Source organism: Enhydra lutris, unplaced genomic scaffold, assembly GCF_002288905.1.
Source record: "Enhydra lutris kenyoni isolate GAN:26980312 unplaced genomic scaffold, ASM228890v2 scaffoldscaffold29, whole genome shotgun sequence".
Classification (NCBI taxonomy): Eukaryota; Metazoa; Chordata; class Mammalia; order Carnivora; family Mustelidae; genus Enhydra; species Enhydra lutris.
Genome location: NW_019154113.1, coordinates 2,864,385 through 2,880,830, shown reverse-complemented (window position 1 = coordinate 2,880,830; position 16,446 = coordinate 2,864,385). Strand labels below are relative to the sequence as shown.

Below are 16,446 nucleotides of genomic sequence, written 5' to 3'. Positions count from 1 at the left end.
CAACCCAAATGGGGTCAGCTGGCATGGGAGCCAGAGCCTGTCCAGACACTGCCATTTGCCTGTGGGCGTGGGGGAGTGGCAAAAGAACACTGAGGTGGGTGAGCTCTGGACCCCAGCTCATGGCAAACAGGCGGGGGACTCATCCTTCACAAGAACCTAAGCTCTCCTTCCGCTGGTGACAAAAATGCCAATTGAATGCTTGTAACAAACCATGTCACAGAAAGCTTCTTTCAAATGGACGTGTTTCCCACCCCCGCCCCTCAGCTCTATTGACTCACAGATGCTGCTATTAGGCAGAATTTATAGGAAATTGTTTTCAAGCCACAGGAGACCTGTTTGTACAACTGGAAGGTTGTATTTATTTAATGTACCTCAAGGTGTTTTCATAATGATCTGTGTTTTAATAAATACTATTTCTGGCCTCTGTGTCTCCGGGTCTAATTGGGACAGAGAGGCAGAGAGCCCATGTGCCTCTGAAGACCAGGAGCTCGAGCGGCCGGCGGGGAGCGTGAGGCCCCCGCGGCCACCCAAGCGTGTCTCCCAGCATCCTTCCAGAAAAGGGCAGGTCCTAGGGGCTGAGAGGTGGAGGGCAGGTGCCCGCCTGTGCTGGCCCACAGCTGCGCCTCCACGCATGTGACATCCGTCGGAGACTTCCCAGAAGGATGCAGGCCACCGGCTCCAAGGGCTCTTTCATTTGGATTTTTTATGTGAATTATTTGGTGGGACTCCCACCTCCATCCCCACCGCTGCGTCATTTGCTAGCCACGGCTTTCGTCTCCGGAGCCTTTTTCCCGGCAAGGCAGGGGCATACCCCTTGGCTCACCTGAGTGGGGGGGCCCTTTCCCTCCAGCTATCATTCATGTGACATTCCCTCTCATCACCCAAGGGTGAGGGCGAGGGCGAGGGCGAGGGTGAAGGGCCTGGTCAGTAGCTCACAGTGCAGAGAGCAGATGACTTGTGGGAGGACCCACAGTGGGTCCTACCAGGCCAAGCTCCCCAGATCAATGGGGGTGGGCGCGGGGAGAACCCCAGCCCCGGCCTTCTGATCAAAGCCCGTGTTCACCCCTGGCTCCCTCCGGCAGGTGACAGGCCACAGAGGACCCTCCAGGTAAGCAGATGCCACTAGGATGGATAGTCCCACTTTGTTTCATAGATTCACACACATACGACTCACCTCTCCAGGAATCATCGAGTCTTAAATGAGGAGAATGACAAGGCTCCTTCTCTCCCTTAGGCAGTTAGCAGCCCGTCTCCTCCCTGGGGATGGGGGACTGGGGGAGGAGGAGGCTGACACCGGGTGCCTGGAGCACCCACCCCCATACCTCCCCAGAAAGAGCCCCACCCCCGCAACCCCAGACCCAGAGGGGATGCCATCAGCAAACAGGGCACCATCCCAGAGGCACTGTGTGAACGACCTAGGTGAGGGGAAATCTGGCATCTGCTCCTGCATTAACAAACCAGCCACACAAACCGCTTTGGTCATGACTTGAGCTTTATTAGTGATATTAGCGAGTCTTCCTAGGGTCGGCTGCATGCAACACACAGGTCACTCCTTGAATACAGTAATCCTAAAGCTTTAGTTACTGCATGGTAAGGCTTCTTAAGTCACAGTGTATTCTCCGAGGCCGGGGCCAAAAAAAGAGACTTCCAGACAAAAGGACGTCGGTTAACAATGACCTCTAATGAACCGAACTAGACTACGTTTCACTTTATCTACACACGCTAATACTGCTCACGGGGACGCCTGGCAGGCCCAGGGATGCGCGCCGGCTGCCGGCCGCCCTGGGAGTGGCGGAGTCGTCCAGAGAGGGTTTTGGCTTTTGGGGGTCGGGGAGCTGGCGTGTGGATGCGTGTGTGTAGACAGAGATCGGAAACTGAGGGCCTCCGTGGTGTCCCTTGTCCCTGGGGGGAGGAGCCAGCGGTCCCCGCCCCGTGAGGGGGGCTGGGGGAAGAGGAGAGGCGGCTGGCAGGGGGGTGCCCTCTCAAGTCCACGGAGCCTCAGGGGAGGACAGGAGCAGCGGCTGCGATGGCGGGTCATCCGAGAACCCTCAGTTCCGAAGATCGGCTTCTCAAAGTAAAAGTCAACACCGTGACGTTGTCTAAATAAATATGGAGTTGCGATGTTGTAGCCATCATCATTTATTGAACTCAGGAACGTCTCCCCTCTGGTTCAATACAATCACATGTTCCCGGACCTCACTTACAAGTCACACCCCGGGAGCCGGGCTGCAGCAGAGCGCCCTCCCCCGAAGCACCCCAGGGCCCCCCAGAGGAGGGGGGCAGGAGGGGACGACTGCTGCCCCCCAGAGCTTGCTGTCCTCGCGGGGCTCCCTTCACGTCCGCTCTCCACGGCTTCAGGGAGGGAAGACATACTCCACACCACACACAGCTACAAAGAAACACCCTTGTCCGCTGGTTGCAACGAGAAAACGGGTCAGAATGGGCAAAACACGTGACTCTTGTACAGAGATTGCTTCCTGTGACTCTCCTTTGATGAAGACATACCCCTTTTTGTCCAAAAAAAAAAAAAAAAAAAAAGTGGGTGGTGAGGGCAGGCCCTTCAGAGGAGCCAGTGTCCTTGGATGGGCTGTGGGGGTCAGGGGTCAGGTCCCGGGTCCAGCCTTTCCGGCTCCTCTGAACCCAGGCAGGCTGGGCAGTGCAGGCTGGGTGGGCCTAGATGTACAGCGGGGTCTCCTGGCCCGTGAGGAGCCTGAACATGGCGGCCGGCATGGTCTTCATGTGGATCTGTCAACGAGAGACAGGGGCTGAACCGGCTGGCCCACACTGGCCTCCCCCGGCCCCTTGATGCCATCAACAGAAAGCAAACACTGTGGCAACCAGCTCACTTTGGGACCCCCTGAGGCTTTTCTGCGCTAAGTACCAGCTCGCCGAGTGAAGGAGGAATGAGCATCTCCACGGAGATTCAGAAAGCGCATCCTGATATGGCGGACTCGAAGCTGGCCTCCCCAGCTGGGTCTTCAGGGTGTCTGACACACGTTAAAAAAGGGCTAGTTTTTTCCCTCAGCTGAAGCTGACAGCTGAGGGGCAAAAAATTGGACTTTTAACTGTGACTATGGTTTGCCCACTCAACCAGGGGTGCCCAGGCCTCTGAAGAGCTTCCAGGAAGCCTGGGAACATGAGTGTTCTGGGGTCGGAGAACTTGCTCACTGAGGGCCAGCGGCCTTGCTCTCACCTTATCCTTCCAGGGTCAGTTAGCAAATGAGCCATCGGAGCCATCACTCGCTGGCACCAAGTAGCTGGGTAGCCAGGCATGGCTCAAGATAACTCTCCAGGGAGACTCAGCTTGTGGGACTTCCATCACCCCGCCCCCCCACCGTGATGGTTCTAGAAGGAAGAGTTAAACCAGTGGAAGCCCAGGAGCTGGGCCATGCTTCTGCTGCTCTGCTCCCCTCTTAGTACCCTGTTCCCAGGTCTATGCCAGACTCAGGCCTTGCAGCTCTGGGACATCTGGATGGCCTGGGCGCTGCGGGCCTCACACCCCCGGTACCCAGCAAGAGGTAGCCAGTGGCGGCGGGGGGCATGGTGTGGCCGCCCTAGGACCGCCCCTCCTCCAGCAAGCGGGTCTCAGGCCCCCATCCGACCAACCCAGAGAGAGGACAGCTGTGCAGGGAGTTTTCACAATGTCCTGTGCTCCCGGCCGGCCCCCACCACCAAGATCCACATACTCAATTTAGATTTTAATGCCCCCATCACTGCCCAGTATGGTTTCTTCCATCAGAACATTCTGTGTCGTTCCTCAATCTGAAAACCATCGAAAACCCCATGTCTTGTTATCAGGGACTGATTTTGCACATGTGCTCAGGGATGCTGGGAGACAGCAGGCAGACACTTCCATCGCCCAGCCACACCCTCAGCTGCCTCTCTGCCTTTTTGGGTACCACTTCATCTCAGGTCCAAGTCTGAAGACTTGGAAACATTTCTCCCCTGCCCGACTGGTTTCTTTGTAGGCGTGTGAGACTGATCGCCCCAGTGGGGCGGCCATTTCAAACATCCACTTAGGAAAATTGGATTTTCCTTTCTTTGAAGCCATTTGTAAAAGGAGGCTAATGGTGCCTACCTGCCCCCCACCCCAACCTTGAAAGTCAGCCATCTGCTACCACTGAACCCCAGGAAAACAGGCCTCCTCCCTAAGCCTGGTAGTTTTACAAAATACAGAGTAGGAACCCAGGAAATGTGGCCAAAAGCCCCCTCAGAAACAGCACCCACCTACTCACCCAGGGGCCAAGCTCTCCATCTCTCTCCCCCTCCCCCCTCCCCCCGCCATGGCCACCAAGATGGAAGCCACACCCTCTTCCCCACTGCCACCTGGGGCCCCCCCACCGCCCTGAGAATCAAATGTGAACTCCCACCCAACACCTAGGCCCTTTGCAACTGGTCCCTCTTCCCACCCACCTCTGCCATGGTCTTGGCCTCCCACGCTTCTCCCGCGGAGACCCTCACCGCGTTTGTCCTGACTCTCCTCTTCGCATGCCCCCATTGCCACTAATACCCCCACACACTAGCCTCTGTGGGAGTCCTCCTTCTAGACACTGGTTGCACGGACTCAGCATCTTCTCATCCCCAATTACCCTGTTCACTTATGAGTTCTTGAGGAAACCTGGGCCCTTCCGCTATGACCCTCGTCCACCTCAAGCTGGCTGCCAGAAAGAAGTGGAAACGGAGAAAGTTTAAAGCCAGCAATGCAGGAAAGGGAGCAGCCATGACTGGCCTGCTCCATGGGCAGGAAGATGGCAGGAAGCGGGCAGAGGGGCGAACCCTGGACCAGAGCCTTGTGCCCGGGAGGATAAGTCCTGCAGAGGGCAGGGCTTCCGCATGGAGCGTGCAAGACCCCATTCCAGAGCTGGTGTCAACCACCTTCGCCGTCCCATCCACAGCACAGAGCCGGAACGAACAGCCGAATGGCGCCTACCATCTGCTCAGCCTTGTCACAGGCGCGCCCTGGGTGAGAGACACAGCCCCCGGCTCAGCAGATGCCCAGGGCCCCCTGCACAGGGAGTGACTGGCAGAGGTCAAGGTGGGCACGCAGGACCAGCAGAGGCATGCTCCAAGTTCCCAGCAAGGACAGGCTCTCTTGAGAAGGAAGGTTTTCCTAGGAAGGGGTCAGTGGCTTGCCCGAGCACCTCCTGGAAACCCTCTCGGGGGCATAGATGTTGGTCACGGAAACGTAGGGCTCAGACGGCCCCAGCTCCGGCTCTGGCTCCAGCAAGGTGACGGGGCATGGCCTTACCTCTCCCACCGAGTTAGAGAGAGCCTGGACGATCTTCTCGTGGGCCGTGGCCACCACACTCTGCCCGTTGATCTCGATGATGCGGTGGCCAACTCGGACGCCTCCTCGCTCTGCAATTCCCCCTCGCATGAGGCTGCAGATCTAAGCAGACACATGTCAAGTCAGCACACGAGTCCCTACCACACCTGCCAGGAGCTCACCGCCATCCCCAAACTGGAAGCAGGGACATTGAGCACGCAGAGGGAGAGGCCCACAGGACAAATGCTTCTGCATGCCACTGCTGACTTACCGTCAGGGACATCTATGATTGGGACTAGGTTAAAACACACAAATCAACAGCATGGCCTGTGGGAGAACCTTGCAGGCCCTTGGGGGATCTGCCCCCCACCCCTCCAGCCATCCCAGGGCCTCAGTTCCTGTGTCAGGGGAGTGTGGAGGGCTGGTGGTGTGTACAGCGGGAGCACATTCTGGAAGATTCCCCACCGGCTCCCTTCTGCTCCTCTTACAAGCTAAGAAGTCACTGTCTCCATCTCACAAGGAGGTGATGAATTCACGAGCCAACAAATGGAAAGAGTTTGGGGAAAGGACGAGGAAGGCTTTGAGCTTGTGAAATCCACCCATGTGTGGAATTCACTAACTATCAGGCCATCAGAAGGGTGGATGCCTGCCCAGACAACGGGGAGATGGCAGCGGACCCTGGAGGGTGAGAGTTGCCGGCTCACGGGAGAAGGGGGCCAGCTGCACCCCGATGCTGAAGTCCTGGGGATGCTGTGGTGGGAGGGAGCAGAGGAGACACCAGGTCCCTGAACCCCATGCTGCTTCCAACAACCCAAGGCAGGGGCAGAAATAGGTCCAACAGCAGGGACCCTGGGGTTGAGGTTTCCTGAGGGCCCACCCACTGCCGGAGGTCTCTTTCTGACCTGGGGTCCCTCGGCCAGCACTGGCCAGACCCCGGGTGCCCCCTCCCCAGCTTCAGCGCAGCAGCCCCAGAGGGCCGCACCCCACCAGCCATGCTAGAGAATGAGGAAGGCCCAGCCCGGAGCCAGGCTGTCTGGACCCTGTCCCCTAGGTGCCCGGGAGCCACCCCATGTCATCTAGAGCCCCCACCAAATTCATGGTGAACTGGGCCTTGTCCTTATGGTTTCCTTAATTTGAAAGCACCATGATTACAGCCCCTGTCTCCTTGAGGATTTGGTCACTTTTAAGACATCTTCATACTTGAGGCGGCAGGGGACCCTAGCCCAGAATCAGGAAGGGTGATTCGGGTCAGTGCCCTAAGACATCAAAGGTCAGCCTGCCCGCAGGAGGCACAACCAGGGGGGGTGTTCAAAGCAGGCAGGACAGCCAAGCCCTCTCTCTCTGCCTCACGGTTCTTCTCATTCCATGGCAAGTCTTGTCATTATCCAGGACTCTCCTCTGGACCTCCTGGGGAATGCCCTCCTGCCTGCATCCCTGGGACTCCGGCCTGTGTCACAGCCACCTCGCATCCAACCCCTGGCCTGGCCTGCTCATTTAGCTAGGGCCTCTGATTTCCGGGGCTGCTGGGGGACGACGCTCCCCCTTAGACAGTACAGCTCTCCCTCCTCCTCTCCCCCCACCTCAGGACCTGGCATGGCAACGTTTGAAGCTGAGACAGACTCACAAGGCCACTGACCACAGGCTGACCCTGGCACCGTATGCAGGATTCCCATCTGTCCTCTGTTTTGCAGATTTTGCCTCATCACTGATGCCACAGGCCTTTCTCAACCAACCATCTGCATCCTTCCCATCCCTCGGGATTTCTGTCTTTCCAGTACAGGACATATGTGCAGTCTGAGGTCACAGGCCCAGCCGAGTGGACTCCTGCAGCAGAGCAGGCCACAGTCCTGGAACCTGAGCACTCAGGTCAGTTGGGGTCGACCAGGGGACTGGCAGAGAGAGGGACGCAGGGTGGCCTGACTGCCTAGTTCTCCGTACGAGAATTAAGGAGAATTCCATTCCTTGTCTCCCCGCCCCGAGACGATCCGAGGGCATTCTGTGCCCACTGAAACTGGCTCTTTGAAAGTCCCAAGGAAGGTGTTTCACGGTGACCAAGCTCATTTCCCAGCCTGACCAGTGTCAGGCAGGGCCCCGCGCGCTCCCCAGCAAAGAAGCCGGGACAGCCGTGGATGCTGCAATCTTGGTTCTGTCCCTGCCAGCAGCCTCCTCCCTAGTCATGAGATTCAGGGAAAGAAAGTGAGAAGCAGCAGGAAACAATGGCTTTGCACCTTTAGAAGGAATGGCCAGCCGGAATCTGGGGGGCAGGCAGGGGGAGAGGACAGAAGCGGGGCAGGACATGCTGAGGAGAAGGCCGTGTGCACGCACACACACGGGTCCTGGCCTTCCCGGACGAGGCATGTCCACAGGAACCGAGGTGTGTTCCAACCTCATGGGGTGCACTTCTGCGGGGGAGAAGGCCGGTGTCTCCCAGCGGAGACTTTCTGATGTCCTGAATGGTGGTGTGGAAAGAGAGAGGAAGGATCCTTTTAGAAATAGCGCTAACTGGGTCATCCGGGGCCTGTCTGCAAACTAATGCATTGTACATTGGGTGTAATGGAGTTGAAAATGGAAAAAGCACTTGTGCGAGACTAACTCAGATGTCAGCAAACTTTTCCGGAGGATTCGGGGGAACTTGGCTGTGTGGCACGTACTCGCCAGGAGGCACAGTGGTCTCTGCACTCTTAGTGAGAGGAGAGACTGGCGGGCCCAGCCCCGAAGCCGTAATCAGGGCCCAGCGGACACTTACGGGAGTCACTAACGCTGTAGCCTTCGGTACAAATGTCTCAGTCTCTGAGCTGCTCACAAGGGCTGCTAAGACCGTGCACACGCTCACCCACTGCCTCCCGGCACCTCGCATGAACGGGGACTGTGGGCACGCTCTTCACAGCTGCTGGCCTCGGGCCTGATCCCTGCTCTGCCACTTCCCAGCTGGGAGCCTCGGGGCAAGTTCCTTGACCTCCCTATTCCTTCGTCCTCTGTGAAATGGTAACAGAAAATGCTGTTTCCTAACAGGACCAGCCTTGCAGACACCAGCGGCCCAAGGATGCCCGAGGCTTGTGGGAAGAGCTGCATTTCCTGGTTGCTAGAACTGATGCATGGCCAGATGCCCCAGACAGATGGATAAGGAGGCCTAGGAGTATTTGCAACAGTGAAACTAGAACTGGAAAAACAGAAGTCCCACACACCCAAGTTACCGCGGCACGATTCACTCCCATGGGGCGGGGGGCAGGGGTGGAGGCAACCCAGTGTCTACTGACAGATTCATGGAAAAGCGAAATGTGGGCTAGTCATCTATGGGAATATTACTCAGCCCTGAAAAGGAGTGAAAGTCTGACATAGGCTACAAGGTGGATGGGCCCTGAAGGCATTATGGTGGAAGTTAAAGAAGGCCAGTCCCCAAAGGCCAAGTACTGTCTGATCCCACTTATGTCTACGAGGCACATAGTGCGGTCAAGTTCAGAGAGACAGAAGGTACAACGCTGACTGCCAGAAGCTGGGCTTGGGAGAAAGGAACGGGAGTCGGTGTTTGATGGGCGCAGAGTTCCCCTTTCCCACAATGAAGACTTCTTGAGAGGGTTGTACAACGTACTGGACGCTTAGAAATGGTTAAGATGGTAAATGTTATGTTAATCGATTTTACCACAATTGAAACAAACAGAAGAAACAGATGTCCTAGGAGAGAGCTGGGGCTGAAGTGAGGGAGGCCGATTCTAAAACCCAATACAGCTTCTTAGCCACACGGGGCCTCTCGTTCTGGAGAAAAGGCAGGCTGTGCCAAGTTCCAGAAGGCGGTCAGTGCCCAGGCTAGCACCTCTCCCAAACACACACACGTGTGCGTGCACACATGTACACAGTATGTGCACATGCACGTGTGTAAATGCACACCTGTATGCAAACACATACGTATGTACATGCCGACAGCTGTGCAGAGGACCCCTCCCTCTCACCTCTCACGTGACAGCACCCAGACTTCCTGAGACGCCCCAGTGCTGGGACATCCTTCCTCTAACCACTTACCCTGCACGTTGGCATTGGCCACCTGCCATGGGAAAAGCTTCTATAGTCATCGGGCAGAAAACCACAGGGGGTGTGCGCAGGAGCTGATTAATGCCATCTCCCAGTCAGGCGTCCTGCCACCGTCCAGTCTTGCTGTGGTCAGGCAGGGTGGAGGTGGAGGGCTTCCCGGGAGCCGGGACTCCAAGTGTGGGGCTTGGTGAGGGTCGAAGGGGAACTCTGAGAGCCTCAAGGACAATGGGGACAGGGAGGCCACTGGTCGTGAGAGACGTGCCAGCCAGGGGACAGCTCCACTACTGTGAGGCAGCAGGGGACTACAGGGGAGGGGAGAGTGACCAGGCCAGGCCCCTGTGGGGAGGCTGGGTGGGCAGGAAGTCGAGGTCCACCCTGACCATGCTGTGAAGGGCAAAGCCAGCTCTTCTGTCCCCAGAGCAAGCCCTTGAGAAGAGCCAGCACCCTCGGGCTTCCTGAACATTCTCCCAAACACACTCCTCCCGTAAGGCCCCCGCTGAATGACCGAGCCTGTGGCCCTCGTCAGCCACCACAGATGAGGGGACACAGGCTGAGCGGTGGCTGTGGCAGCAGCTGCCTGGTACAAGGGCCTCTGAGCGCACAGGGAACTGACCCTGGACAGCCAGCCCCCACACCCCACACCTGTCCATGGCACGGGCACACCACGGAGCAGGCGCAGGAAGAGCCTGGGCACCGCTGACCCGAAGGCCACTGCTGCAGGGCCCAGTGGAGATGGGGGACTGATCTGTGCAGCCACCTGCTGCCCATTTTTTGGGTCACCGGGGGGCTGCCTTGTGGCAGGAGAGACCCTGCGGATTTGTTTGCTTTACCTACAGCAAACCGGGGGCCCGCAGGGCCAGCTGCCACATACTTGGGAGCAAGTCCTCAAGAACCAGCCCAGCCCCCAGCTTTCTGCCACGAGCCCCCCGCTGCTTCTCATCCATGGGGTGTCACCCCCAGGCCCCAAGCTTCACACGCACTCTGGACCCGTGGCAAATGCACCAAGAAGTGACCGGCACTCTGCCTCAGGACTCCTGTCTGCACGTCAGTGACCAGGGAGGCACAACCCAGGCGATGCTGCCTGCAGAACTGGGTGTCATCCCCCCCAGCTCTGAGACCCCCAAAGCCTAGATCTGCTGCTCCCTTCTCCCCACCTCTCCCAAGCTCTCAGAGAAGCGCCTCTGCCTGCCTCACTGCCCTCAGCTTCGCAGTCATTGACATGGACCAGCGTGCCTGTCCCCACCTGCAGAGACCACCCCCCTTCACCCTCCCCAGGAGAGCCCCCCGTCAGCCATCCTGCCTTCTTCCCAGCCACCTCCATTCCATTGTCTCTGGGAAGGAAGCCTCACGCTTCCCTTCAGACCCCCGTACCTGTCCCTCACCGCTGCTCACCTCACCTCACAGCGTCCCCTTCCTCTCCTGCTGCTTCCACTTAGCCGCGCTCCTTCCTTGCCTCTCCTCTCCCCCTGCCCCCACCTTCTCCCCCACAGTCCCAGATGGCCTCCCTGGCTGTGGGCCCTGGGACCAGTTACTAAGCCTCTCTGTGTGGCGGTCACCTCCTCAAGAGGACCCACACTCCTTCTCAGGCAGGTGTAATGAGACAAGCTGAAGAGAGGCAGGGGTTTGGGGAGGGGGTGGCGTCAGGCTTGTCCTGGGCTCACAGTCCCTGAGAAGAGGCAGCTCTCTCTGCCACCACACGGCAGCCTCCTCCACATGGGAGGGAGGCTCCTTGGAAGCAGCAGTGTGGCTCCCAGGCAGGCCCTGTGTGAGTGCTTAGCATGTCGGCCGCAGGTCAGAAGGCCCCACCTGGCGCCTCCCCGATCACGGGGCCCAAGCTCATCCACACCGTGCTCCCAGCAGCTGCTTATGCCCAGGGCACCCGCTGTAAGCAGACTGGCTGGGCGGGACAGGGTCAGGCCACACCCCCACCCGGCCAGCTCCTGGGACAGAGGTCCTGACCTGGACAGAAGTCCCCAGAGGGCTGCAGACAACCTAGCCCCAGGCCTGGGTGCAAGTGCCAAAGGGGCGTTCTCCTCTGCAGAATCCGGGCCTTCTTTACATGTCTCGTGTGCTTTATGGATTTTCTCCATTAACCCTCACAGCCGCATCTTGAGAAGAGCCCAGAGAGGTTAACTGACACACTCAGGGTCACACAGCGAGGAAGGTCTGGCCAGCGCTGCCTAGATGCCCCCATACCCTTTCCCTCTTTGTCACAAGCAGCAGGTGGCCACCTTCCCAGCCTGCCATGTTTTGTGCGGTGTGGGACTGAGTCCTGTCGGGCCAGGGAGGGGTGGCTAGAAATGGCAAGGACCGCACCTATGTCCCCATCTTCCTGCAGCTACTGGCCAGAAACAGAGCAGCTAGTGCGGGCTTCCAAATCCCAGGTGAGGGCACGCAGACTGACCTGACCACCCCCCCTCCCCCACAGCAGACTGACCTGAATGAGGAACCAATTCAGTATGCTGAGATTTAGAGAATATTTGTTACACCAGCAAGGGCACACTAACACAGAAGGGACAGAAATGGCCCTGTGACTCTCCCCAGCACAAGTACCTCTCCAGACTTCTGCCCTGGATAGCAACAGGGAAAATTTTGTTCCTTGACAGTTGTCTTTCTAGAATGTTCTCCCATTGTGTTTCTTCCATGCTCATGGGCACCCATACATATCTCCCCTCCCCTGACACGACTCCCACCAACTGCACGATCTCTTCCTCAGGTCTTTAAGACTCAAAGCTGGCTTAAGCAATGTGGAAGTGACCGGCCTCACCTCTTCTGTCCTCCATCTGTGGCCACATCTTTGCCCACTGGGACCTTTGCACGAGAAAGGACCAAGGAAACATTCACTTCAGCCAAAGACGGGTTAAAGAAAAGGCAGGAACCCTGAACTACGAGCTTCGGCCTGAGGAATAGGCACAGATGTTTGGGCAGACTAATACTCACTTGAGCCCAGAATCACCTCCTCCTGGAAGCCCTCTGCTTCCTTAGTGCCTACCCAGTGCAGGCACCTCATAAATGGCTCTGAATGGGTGAATGAATGAGTGAATGAGTAAATATCTGTTTGCTGAACATAGAGAGTAGGATGTTGCCATCGGCCAGATGTGTCCAGATTGCAGTGGTTGGAAACAGCAGGGAACAGCCATCACGGGGACAAGGGTGCTTCGAGCAGGCCTAGAGGGACCCACCCATTCCTCTGACACACACCAGCCCTCCCTCCCTAGTCGGGCCAGACCTGCTCCTGGAAGAGCTGAAAGCTCCCGCCCAGCGGTGCCCACCCACCGGGGCCTGCGCCGTCAGAAGCAGCTGCAGAGGCAGGGGGGTGGAGAGCTGCCCCATCCCCCCACCGGCTCCCTACATCCAGGCCCACACATGCACCGTAGAGGTGGCCAAGGCAGAGAGGGCGGACTCACAATCCCGTTCTGCACGCTGAAGCCCAGCTGGTACTTGAGGTCAGGCCGCTTGATGAGGACCGTGGTGACCGGCGGACAGCTGACGATGTTCAGCTTCACCTGCGTCTGGTTCTTCAGACCCTGCGGGACGGGGCGGGAGTCACAGGGAGCCTCGTATGCCACCCACGAGCACGTGCTCGCCGGCCCACACCGAGGCTGAGTCGGCGGGCAGGGTGGGGGATGCAGGGGAACAAGGCCGGTGGGTCAGCCCCCTCTCGGCCTCCAGGTCCCTCTGTGCAACCCGTGTGTGGGGCGGCTGGCTACCCTGGGCAGCAGTGCAGGCCATGGCCCGCTGCACTCTGATGTGCCATCTGACCCAGCTGAAACCAAGCTGCTCGTGGAGACAGGGGCCAGGCCCTGCCCACCACCGTGCATGACCAGTGGGACAACACCGGGGTCACAGGAAGGGCCCCCAGCCAACACTGGATGCAGGAGGAGCACCTTCTGTTTAGAAGGACCAGGAGGGGGATGCTTGGGTGGCTCAGTCAGTTAAGTGGCTGCCTTCAGCTCCCGTCATGATCCCGGGGTCCTGGGATGGAATCCTACATTGGGCTCCTTGCTCAGCGGGGAGCTTGCTTTTCTCTCTGTCTCTATCGCCTCTCTCCTACTTGTGCTTTCTCTCTGACAAAAAAATAAATAAAATCTTTAAAAAAAAAAAAAGATAAAAACGGAAGGACCAGGTGGAAGCCTTCCTCCAAACAAAATGTGCGAATGGCAGGGGTGGGGACGGGAAGTGAGGGGCTCAGTGAAAATCTGTAAGCAAGAGGACCCAGTGTCCACAGCGAGACTAGGCCAGCTGAAGCCAAGGGGGACCTCAGGCCCCAGAGAGGCTGTGACTGTCAGCAGGCGCCCCAGGCCATGGCTGTGAGGTTAAGTCCCCGCAGACGAAGTCTCTGGTCCCATGGGCTGAGGGCTCTGCTGTGCCTACCGTCTGTCTTCTCAGGTGGTCGCCCAGCAGGCAACCTCTGAACACCCTTCAGTTGTCAGGCTGATGAGGACACAGGCCTGTCCTCCAGCACCAAGACCGCAGCGGGTGAGGAGGGAACAAGCCACAGGGGGCTGGGGGCAGAATGCTGACGGACGCCCAAGGGCTGCCCCCAAGCAGGCAGAACCCACCGTCTGGAGACCCTGAACAGGGCAAAGGCACAGGAGTGCCAGGCCTCTGGGCCGCCTCTCTGAGCTTCCTGTCCCAAGGCTCTTCTCGAGCCAGAGCAACCAGGCACGAGGACCCCCCAGCAGGGACCGGGAGCTCAGCATCTTCCAAAGCTGCAGGCTCACCGGCCAGATGGTCAGAGCCGCCAGCCCTGCTCTCAGACCCCTGCAGGGGGACCAACCCTCCCCATGTGCCCAGGAAATGGAACTCTTGGTGCTAGTCTGCGAAAGTCCCACGCATGCTGGGTCACCCTGCATCTGGGGGTCCTCAGCCCTTGCCTAGGGTCCATGTCCCTCAGAAATGGCATCAGTGAAACCAAATGTCCCGTTATCACCCCCAAGGGCAGCTGGGGTCTCTCCAGACCTGTTTCCTCACGTGTCAAGCGGGCAAGGACAAGGCAATGAGAATAAAACAAGGCAGGGGGCCCGCGTACACACCTTGATGATGCCCTGACAAGTGGCAAGGGGCAGCCCCACCAGGCTGGTGCCGTTGATGGACATGATCTGGTCCCCAATGCTCAGCTTCCCTGAGCGGGCTGCCGGGCCGCCGTTCATCATGTTCGCCAGGATCACCGTGGGCAGGATGGAGCCCCAGCCTGACTCCACCACCACCACGCCCAGGATCTCGCCCTTGTGCTTCTCCAGCTGCAGCTGTAAGGACATGAGCGGTGAGAGGTGCCCGTGATGGGGGCCGGGGACCTGTGCACCTACCACCCCACTCCAGCCTTACCTGGCTCTAGCTCCCAAGTTTGAACCAGGAACACAGACGCCCTCCTGCCCATGCCCAGCACGGACCCCTCCAGGCCCCAGAGGGGCTCCAGGGTCCTATCTCTTGCTCTTCTCACCTCCCACCAACCCATGGAGGCGAGAAGAATGATAGACTCCAGGGCTCAAATCTGCCCCCGGCTCTTGCTCTGATCTAGAGAAGTCCTACCTTCATTCCACTCCAAGGATCACCCTCAGAAAGCTGCCTGTCATTCATTCAGCAGTAAGTCTGGAATAGTCATTCATTCATTCATTCATTCACTCATTCATTCAACAAGCAGTCTGATTATTCCTTCCCCTGAGCAGTGCCCCGAAGTTCCCCATTTTGAAAATGCTTCTTATATGCTTTTCAGAAACACCTCCTGGGTGCTGAGCTCCAGCAGATGATAATAGCGGCATTAAAAGGCACATTTTCAAGGTCATTAAGACTGACTGTAATCAGCTCCTTTGTTACAACAACACCTCATTTCACACACAAGTGCTCAGCTCCAAAGGCAGGCACAAATGTACATTCCGGGGAGTGCTTCATTCTGCCGTGAGGATGGGGATTCACACTAGGGCCCTTCGCGTGAGCTGCTCCGGGGCATCGTGGTGGGAGGTCAGGGGGCTCTGGTGTGCAGGGGCCCAGCGTGGGTGGCGGCAGGGGCCACAGCAGTGTGGCATCCTGTGGCCCGCCCAGGGTGTGTGTGTCTCACCTCCTTGCAGTTCTCAGAGTTGGAGAAGTGGATGAGGTCGTCGTTGTACATCTCTTGGGTGTTGATGATGTCACTGTACTCCTTCTGGCTCAGGTCTTCGGGGTTGATGCCATTGGCCCGCAGGAATTCCTGGTAGGCCACGCTGAAGGCCTGGCCAATGGACTGTGCGATCAGCTGGGCCTGTGGGCAGGGAGAAGCCCACTAGGGACCAGCACAGGACCACAGGCACCACGCATCCAGGAGAGGAGAGGCTGTGACAGAGCTGGGTGCAGGGGCACGTGTAAGCCTGGGATAGGCCCTTGCCTGGGCTTAAAGCAACAAGAGAGAAACTGCAGGCCCTCCTCTGGTGATGGCTGTCCTCCCGCCAACACCCCACGGTCAGCCACCTTAGGGGGAGCCTCTCTGCTGCCTTGAACTCAGCAGGGCCCGATCCTATCTGCTCCCACCTGAGCCGTTTAAGTCCCAGACCATCCAGGACAAAGCACAGTTTCAAATAAAGTCCAGAAAAATTATGGATTGTTTGCTAAATATCTTATTTTCATTGCTTTAACTGGAAAACGTACTATATTTTCTTTCTTCCCATCTTATTCCAAAAATAGACTTGAGGTGTGTGTTCTTGGAGGAAGGTCACAGAGACTGAGCTGTCTCCCCAACATTTATGTCTCTTTAGCAACAGAACCCAATGTCAACTGGGGAGGCAGGGTGTATGTCCCGCTGTTCTTGGGGGTGGGGGACGGTGTGGCTGTTTCAGGCTGACACCGATGAGAAGCACAAGACCTGGAGACACCAGTACAGACCCTACAGAGCAAAGCATGTCGTTCCACTACAAGGAACCACTTGTGTGGACATCATTGAATCTCTGACACTGCAGAGTCCTGGACATTGAAAAGTCATGGCCAGGCTTTGCCTCCGGTTTTGACCCAAATGCTTAAATCTCTTTCTCCCTCTATACTTAAAGCACTGCATGCTTTAAGTGCTACAGATGAGTATGTCTTTGCACCAATGTGGGCTGGGCCGGACAATAAAAGCTGAGCTGGAGTGTGGAAAGCTTTCCTGAAATAGGTAAGGAGTCTAGATTGAACTGCTCTCCCACACT

At 57.7% G+C, this 16,446-nt stretch overlaps 1 protein-coding gene across 1 annotated transcript in view; it reads right to left on the bottom strand.

Moving 5' to 3' along the window:
* Window positions 1–2,516: 2,516 nt before the first annotated feature.
* LOC111152635 (amyloid beta precursor protein binding family A member 2) overlaps window positions 2,517–16,446 on the bottom strand; it is a 193,886-nt gene continuing 179,956 nt past the window's right edge. Inside the window, exons 10-14 of the mRNA XM_022511172.1 lie at window positions 15,351–15,530; window positions 14,329–14,541; window positions 12,700–12,819; window positions 5,249–5,389; window positions 2,517–2,745 (exon numbers count right to left, since the gene is read on the bottom strand). Coding sequence (XP_022366880.1) covers window positions 2,674–2,745; window positions 5,249–5,389; window positions 12,700–12,819; window positions 14,329–14,541; window positions 15,351–15,530 — 726 coding nt within the window. The 3' untranslated portion in view covers window positions 2,517–2,673. The remainder of the gene's footprint in view (window positions 2,746–5,248; window positions 5,390–12,699; window positions 12,820–14,328; window positions 14,542–15,350; window positions 15,531–16,446) is intronic.